Source organism: Antechinus flavipes, chromosome 5, assembly GCF_016432865.1.
Source record: "Antechinus flavipes isolate AdamAnt ecotype Samford, QLD, Australia chromosome 5, AdamAnt_v2, whole genome shotgun sequence".
Classification (NCBI taxonomy): domain Eukaryota; kingdom Metazoa; phylum Chordata; class Mammalia; order Dasyuromorphia; family Dasyuridae; genus Antechinus; species Antechinus flavipes.
In genome coordinates this window covers 98,976,748-98,985,137 of record NC_067402.1, presented here as the reverse complement: position 1 = coordinate 98,985,137, position 8,390 = coordinate 98,976,748, and the positions used below count along the sequence as shown (strand labels likewise).

Below are 8,390 nucleotides of genomic sequence, written 5' to 3'. Positions count from 1 at the left end.
TTCTGCTGATTTTTCCAAGATTTCTTTGGTATCTCTAGGCTGAGAAATCTGGAATCCACATGATGTTATTTTTTAACTTCTGCTCAAACTTAATTATAATACATGTAATTTTCACAGAGAAATATAAGCAAAGTTTTGCTTTGTTTTATTTTTTCCTCTGTGGTTCATAGCTGAGAGATAGAGTGTCTGCATCATCAGAAAGAAGAAAGTGTATTTTCAAACTGGGTTCAAAGTTTAACCTACATTGGATTGCTTGCTGTCTAGGGAGAAAAAAATTGGAACACAAGGTTTTGCAAAACTGAATGTTGAAAACTATTTTTGCAAGTATTTGGAAAAATTAAAAAGCTATAAAATAAATTAAAAAATACAATTGGCTTCAATAAATATTTATTAAATATCTGTGATGTGTAAGACACTAGAATAAAGAGTGAGGATACAAAAATACAAAACTCCCTATGATTTTGCAGTATACTGTAGTATAATCTATGCAAATATATATTATTCATATATTTAATTTTGAAACAAGGGAGGATGATTGATCCGCATATAATAAGAAAAATTTGAGTAGAGATCCATGGATTACTTTTTCTTGAGGAGATTCAGGAAAAATTAAATGGATGATATGGAACTGAAGTCAATACTCGCTAAGATGAATTCCATATTCACTAAGGTGATAAGATGGAGATAAGAAATTATTCTATTCCAAGAATGAGAAAAGGACAAAATGAGCAAAACTATTATCAAAGGAGAATGGGATATATGTATAGGAAAGAAGGAGAGCATGAGAAAAAAGGGAAAGATAGGGTGGAATTAGATTGTGAGAGACTATGAATGTCAGAATCAGTAGTTTATACATTATTCAGTAGACAATAAGAAATCAATTATGAATTTTTTTCTTAAAAAGTAGCATATTCTGAGTAGTATATTGATTAAAAAACTTAGTTATTCATATGAAAAGGGGATAACAAGGGAAGAAACTCAAACCTAATAGTTGTCAAAAAGAGACGAAATCAAGTGATTTCCCCAAAGTTTGATAGCTAATGTATGACAGACCAGTGCTTGAAATCTATCCTTTTAAAATAAATTTAGTGTCCTTTCAACTATAAAACTTTGCTTCTGATTAATAATTTTCAAAGTGAATGAAGTTGTAATTAGTGTAAGATTTTGTTTTATTTTCATTTATTCTTAAAGTTTGTTTGATGGGCAATTCATCTAAAAGAAGGATTCCAGTTCTTTGTGGATTGTCCTTTTGAAGATACATTAGACTACTTCTGCTTTGGACATTGAGGAAAGAAGTAGTAATAATAAATGACAAAGAAAGAAAGGAAAATTTAGATTCCAAAAATAGAAAGGAGTTCTTTAGGAGATGGGGCAGTCCCTCTCACTAGAGTTTTTCAAGTGAAGTCTGAATGATGAATTGTTGGCAATATTCAAGATAGATTTCTTTGTTCATGTAACAGAATAGATGGCCTCTGTCATCCATTGTAACTATGTAATTCTGTGACTTTGTGCAATGAGAGTTTTAATAAAGGTTTTTATAGTGTAGGAATAGGAAAGAATGAATAGAAGTCATAGCAAACCTTGACTGGAGACCTATTTGGATTTGGAAAATTAGGGAGGTCAAATATTATTCCCCAGCTCTGATCTTCCATCACTGGAAAATGGTGCTGTCATATAGAAATAGGGAGATTGGCATCAAATTTGGAGGGGAAGATGAATAGTTCAGGTTTGAGGTACCAAAGTAGCATACAGGTAAAGTTGTCCAGAAGAGAGCTGGAAATATAGGACAAGTTGTGAGGTAAAAATTAGATAGCTATTAGAATGCTATTAACTTAGAAGTGGTTCTTCATATAATCCATCTCAATTCAATAATAATTGATAAACATGTACTATATGAAAGACAATATTCTTAAAAATTCAATGCACCCAGGACAGAAATGGGGAAAACCACATTCAAAGAATGGGAGATGGATTAGGAATCCCAAAGGGAACAAGGAAGAAGTTATAGAAAGATGAGAATCATGCTAGTTTAGCAATATGAAGAAAAGTATTAAAAGGAAGGTAGTGATTCACAATATTAATTTTGCTTAGATATCAAGGAGAGGGAGAACAAAAGAAAGCTATTTGAATAAATAATGCAAAGGATTTTAAAGATATTTTTGGTGGTGGTGGTTTCAGTCATGTCATCATTACCCCATCTGAAGTTTTCTTGGCAAAAATACTTCAATGGTTTGCCATTCCTTCTCTAACTCATTTTATAAATGAGAAAACTGAGGCAAACAGGGTTAAGTGACTTATCCTGGATCACACAGTTACTTTGAAGCCAGATCGGAATTTAGGAAGATGAGTCTTCATGACTCCATACCTTGCCTGTGCCACATAGCTACCCTAAACATTTCTTTAGTTCTCTATTATTTATAAGATGAAGAAATTGAAGTCAAAAAAGATTTTCCCATGGGTTGGACTCCAAGATCCCAAAGGTAGTAAATCAAAAAACTTGGATTCAAATACAATGTTCTGATTCCAAATTCCCTGATTTTCCCCCCATCATCTCATCAAGGTCATTATTTATTTTTGTTTTCTAATTCAACAATCTTGCTTTTTCTACTTCTTTCTACAGATTCCTTTCCTTTAATGGGAACAGAAAACCAGACATGGTTAAGTGAATTTCTTCTCCTTGGGGTATCAAGTGATCAAAGAACTCAGATCTTTCTCTTTGTCCTTTTCCTAACTATGTACCTGATGACTGTTTTGGGAAACATTCTCATAGTCATTCTGATTAGGCTGGATACCCGGCTCCATACCCCCATGTACTTCTTCCTCACTAACCTCAATCTTGTTGATGTCTCTTATGCTACCAGTATTGTTCCCCAAATGTTGGCACACTTCCTAGAAGAACAAAAAACAATTCCATATGTGAGTTGTGCAGCCCAGCTATTTTTCTCTCTGGGTCTGGGAGGGATTGAATTTCTTTTGCTAGCAGTAATGGCTTATGACCGCTATGTGGCAGTTTGCAATCCATTGCGCTATTCAGCTATCATGCATACAGGATTGTGTGTCAGGTTGGTGGCTGCCTCTTGGGCTAGTGGTTCCTTGAACTCTCTCATGCAGACTGCCATCACTTTTCAGCTGCCTATGTGCACAAACAATGTCATTGACCACATATCCTGTGAAATCCTAGCCTTGGTCAGATTGGCCTGTGTGGACACATCTTCCAACGAAGTTGCAATGATGGCCTCCAGCATCGTCCTGCTCATGACCCCGTTCTCGCTGGTCCTGCTGTCCTATATCAAGATCATCTCCACTATCCTGAAGATTCAGTCCACAGAGGGAAGGAAGAAAGCCTTTCAGACTTGTGCCTCCCACCTGACAGTGGTGACTCTGTGCTATGGGATGACCATTTTCACTTACATTCAGCCCCACTCAACCCCCAATATCCTTCAGGAGAAGATGATCTCACTGTTCTATGCCCTTTTAATACCCATGCTGAACCCTCTAATTTATAGTGTGAGGAATAAGGAAGTGAAGGGAGCCTGGCAGAAGCTGCTTGGGCAATTCTATGAATTAAAGTCAAAATTGATATCCTCATGAGTTACAAAAAGAGATAGCTGTGTCTCTGGACTCTCTCTTCCAGATTTAAATGTGACAGGCACTATCTACATCACTGACTATCCTTTCAAGGAATAGAAAAAACATTAGTAGTTGTTTTAAGATAAGAGCTGGGAGGGGGATAGTCTGGTGGATAGTGTTAAACACATTTAGAGAAACTCAATTTTTCATGCCTGTCTTCTGATAGTTTTCTATATTCTGCATTATCTGAAAAAAATATTTTATTATTTTTGATGCATCATGCTTATTTACTTTTTTCCTCACCTGAGACTAAGAGGTTCTTGACCTAATATCCATTAATTTGTTTTTAAAATAATTTTAAAACTGGTTTTCTTCATAATCTCATGAATTTTGTTTTAATTCTTTTTAAAACTTAGAAGTGTTCTCAGGTTTCATCAGACTGTCAAGAAATTCTATGACACAAAAATGTTAAGAATCCCTGCCTTAGGTCATTATTCTATGATCATCCATGTTTGAAAATGAACAATTTAATTTTAAGTCAAAATGCATGTTATTATTAAAAGATTCAGCCAGAATAACAAATTGCACATTAGGCTCAGCTTAGGGCAATAAAACTGAGTCAATATGTTCAGATGCCAGAGAGAAAAGGTCTAAACATTAAATTTAAAAAGGAATTGCTTTCTGAAGGCCTTTTTATACTGTGGACCAGCTGACTGTGTCTATGCAACTCCCAAACAACAGATGCGTTAAGTTAAATTAGCAGTCATTGGCGTACAAATAAGACCTATCATTGATGTTGACATTGAACATATATAACCATGGGCTATATATTTATCATAGCATAGACTCTTTAGAGATATATAAATTTCTACATGAACAGAAGGGCTGCAGAGGCAAATAACTGGAGCCATGCCTCAATATCTATGTATATTAAACATCCATATGTTTAACCAGTCCAATCCCGGAGGAATCAGTTGTCCCTACCCTATCTAAAGTTTTGACTATAAAATAAATTGAGCCAGAGGGAAGTCATAACTGTTGCTTTAAAAACAAAACTGAACATAGAAAGTACTAAATGCATCAATCTCAAAACTTCCCAAGAAATTAAAGGAAGAGGTATGGTATAATAGAAATAACATTGATTCTATGTTCAGAAAAAAACTAGGTTTGAAAAATTTAACCTTTCTTTAAATATGAAGAATTTAGACTGGATGGTTCCTTGTAGCTCTAAATAGTGTGATTTTTTTTTTAAAAACTAAAGCTTTTTATTTTTCAAAACATATGCATGGATAATTCTTCAACTAAATACTGTAATCTTATGAATTTGATTTTAGATGGACATTACTGTCCATCTAAAGCAGGTATTAGGTATATGTGGCTGAGTACAAGGGGTAAAAGGTGAAGTTTAAGAAAAGGCCTATTCAACCAGTTTCTCATTTTCCATTTTTTTTTTAGACTACTCCCCGACTTTACAATTTCAGGTTGAATACCAAAGGGAAATAGACTAAGGATTGGTGGTAGAATTAAAGCCAATTCTACTTAAAATTCAACATGACAAAGAAGGGACAAAGCAAATGATGAAGGCGAGCAGAGTGATTTGAAGTAGGAGGAAGAATGTGAGAAAATCATATTCACTTCAAAACCTTGGTCTTCAAAGCACTTTCCTCAAAGGAAAGATCAAACCCAAAGTATGAATACAATTTCAGAACCTTAGGGATAGCATTTACACAGTAATACTCTGTAATTTTCTACCTTCCTATAATTCCTGAGCTCTGTCTATGTAAATCTTCATTAGTCATTGGCTTATGACACCCTTGTTACCTTTAGGCTGCTTTCTCTGATCATTATTACTCAGACTTCATTATTATAGTTAAACAATTTAATTTGATTAATAAGAACAAAGTGACATCAGCATTAATGGCTAAAGTGGTAGAAACTACAAGAAAAAATACAATATCCACATCTCAAGATGATGTTTAAGTCTGCCAGTTCTATAGTATCTTATGACCTTCATATGGGGAATTCAGGAAGTTTACGTATTTATTACACACCTTCCATTTACCACCAATTTAGGCATAGGAAGAGGAGTCACTTGATGGCATTCACTTATAACCCTTGCTAAATTTGCAAATGACTAGCTGTCAAAGGAATTATCAGAGTCCTGATACTAAACTAAGAGTTTGCTTCTCTTGACTCAGATGAGGAAAAAAAATTACACATCACTTTGATGGGCTCTCTCCATCTGACTGCTCTCCAAAGGATGGACAAGAAATTCTACACTTCTTGATTTCTACCAAGGCCAATGCATCTTTGATTAGTTTGCATTTAAAACTTCCATCTTGATCAGGGAGGCTCCTTGCTAGAAATCTCTGCATATTAGGGATTTGAAAGTTGACTGCTGTCTTGGGATTTATAAGTTGGTAGGTCAAGCCCTGGTTTTCAATCCTTTTGTGATCTGAGCCTATCACAATCTTGGAACTCAATGGTACCTTGAAATTTTACCCAGGATTTCTTAAAAGAACATAGCAAGTATTTGAGAAAAAGAACAAGAGAAAGAATGAGAACTAGAAGAGCTAAGCAGCAACAGTAGATGAATTCTTCAGCTCCTCATAACTCAATGAGCCCAATAGAATGAATAACTTGTCCATGGATAACATTTGAAAAAAGAAATTGGAAAAGTGGAAAAAAAGGTTAAGATTTGGCAGAGAAGGTTAAGGACAAAGGTGGATTATTGAGCTCTACAAAGCCCTCAATAAGAAACAAAGCATACTGATGCTCATGTGGTTTGAGTACCAATATAATGTAGACACCAGATGATGGCAGGCACCAAAAGTTGGGGTTCCGTCATGTGAAGAATCCACAATGGCTATTCTCTTTGGCAAAAGAGATTTGTTGATTTATTGATTTGTTGGGAAAGGGGATCTCAAAAGTTTGTGGTACTAGACCAGTGTCACAAGGTGTCTCAAAAGAATTTGTAGGCTTGAATTCATCTCCTTAGCCAAGGAGCAAAGCTTTATTGCAATAGTAATTTCATTACAAAGTGGACAGAATTGTAAGGGAATTCAGCAGAGAAACAGAAGCAAGGAGATACATTTATCCAGCTTTCAATCATAGATAGACCAATTATATGGTTCATTGGTAGGAAGAAATGGTCTCTGGAAGGAGTGCTTCTCAACTGATCAAATTATTACTGACAAGATTACCAGTCAGCAAAGAATAGAGGAGTGGTCTTATTCACTATTATATCAGGAGTTTGATCTGTGGGAGTTTCCTGAGGCCAGAAGCTATCTGACTAAGGAGTGGTCAGAATCCGACAGATTGGGTGTGGAAGTTTCCTGAGGCAGAAAATCTAGAATCACAGACTTATTGCCTGAACAGAAACCCTGCTAAAACCAAGGGACCACAAAATCATATTTCTTCAGATTGATTTAAGGGAATAGGTTACAGACAAAAAGAGATATACTAGATACCAGGAATGGTAAATATGAAATAGAATGGAAGAGCATATGAAAAACAAGATCCTGGGTGGAATTCACAATTACCCAGTAGAAAGGGAGCACCCCATGAGGTTAGGACATGTCCTTAGTTGGCAGGCTAAATTCTGAAAGGAACTAGCTGCCTAGTGCTAGCCCCTTAAAAGAGTTAGTTAGCTATAAAGGAAGAGAAGTGGAGTTAGGAAGCATAATGGAATTAGGGGAGATACCACGTACCATGGGGGATGCAGAAGAAGAAAGACACCATGAGGCAGAGGGCTGTGGGCCATGGTGGAGTGACCCAAAGGAGGGTAGCAGCCATGGAATGGCCCATAAATAGATTGTAAAGGAAAAATGTAACCTCAGGATATAACTATGATTTCTGACAAGGCAGGCAAGGTGAAACTACTGGAGATTTGAATTTATTATTGAATAATAATTGAATTATTAGGGGTTTGAAATAACTTGGATTTCATACTGGACCACCTCCCCAGAGGGCGGGACCACAATGCTAAGCTGATCTCTATTAGAGCTTTCTGCCTACTTGCCTCTTGGTTCAAAACATCATTCAAGACCTCATCTAAGCTATCAGTATGTTTCCCCTCTTTAAGAAGTAATAGCAGTTCCCCCAAAAGGTCTTCACTTTCCCTCATTTCCTTTCCCTTGGCCTATACAGTAATATGTTATCTTCTTTTACCTACATTCTTCCTCTGTCCTCATGTTGCCTCAAATAGAAGTCAGCAACATTTGAATTAGGATACAGAGCCAAACCAGATCTGAATGTTAGGACTTTTTCTGAGTAAAGGTTCTGGGCTTTGAAGTGATAACTTTTCATTTTATATAAACTCTATAAAATTCAGAGTAAGATGCCACATGGACCCAAGAGACAGTTTATTGACTTTAGGCTAAAAGTGAGTTAATTATTATGAATGTGGACTAATTAAATATCAGAAAAAGAATATTACTAGGTGGGAGTAGTTATGGTTGAGACAAGATAAGCAGGGTTAGGTGAACTTGTTCCTCTCCCCTCAAAAGGGGAAGGATAGCACAGATTCTGGCTAATGGACAATGTCCTTAGGCTTCCCCAGTCACCAGTGGAGTATATGCACGGCTGTATGCTTGCTCCCATGCTTTTAAGCATGAAGTTTTCAGAGATGTTGTAGAACATCTTGAATGAGGATGAAATCAGTATCAAACTCAGCTGCTGAACTAATAATAAATTATTTAACTTTAAAAGACTTAAATGGGAAGGTCAGTTGGTACTCCACTTTTTGTTCATTGATGATTGTTCATTCAGTGCAGCCTTAGACAAAAATATGGTAGAGAAAGTATTAGACTGCCTATCAT

At 35.9% G+C, this 8,390-nt stretch overlaps 1 protein-coding gene across 1 annotated transcript; it reads left to right on the top strand.

Moving 5' to 3' along the window:
- The first annotated feature begins 2,634 nt into the window (after positions 1 to 2,634).
- Positions 2,635 to 3,591, top strand: LOC127538243 (olfactory receptor-like protein OLF3). Its single transcript, XM_051961899.1, has one exon. The coding sequence runs from the start codon at positions 2,635 to 2,637 to the stop codon at positions 3,589 to 3,591; it is 957 nt and encodes a 318-aa protein (XP_051817859.1).
- Positions 3,592 to 8,390: the final 4,799 nt, after the last annotated feature.

Bases quoted from the DNA above. Each gene is read 5' to 3' on its own strand.
- LOC127538243 (XM_051961899.1), top strand. From the start codon at position 2,635: ATGGGAACAGAAAACCAGACATGGTTAAGTGAATTTCTTCTCCTTGGG.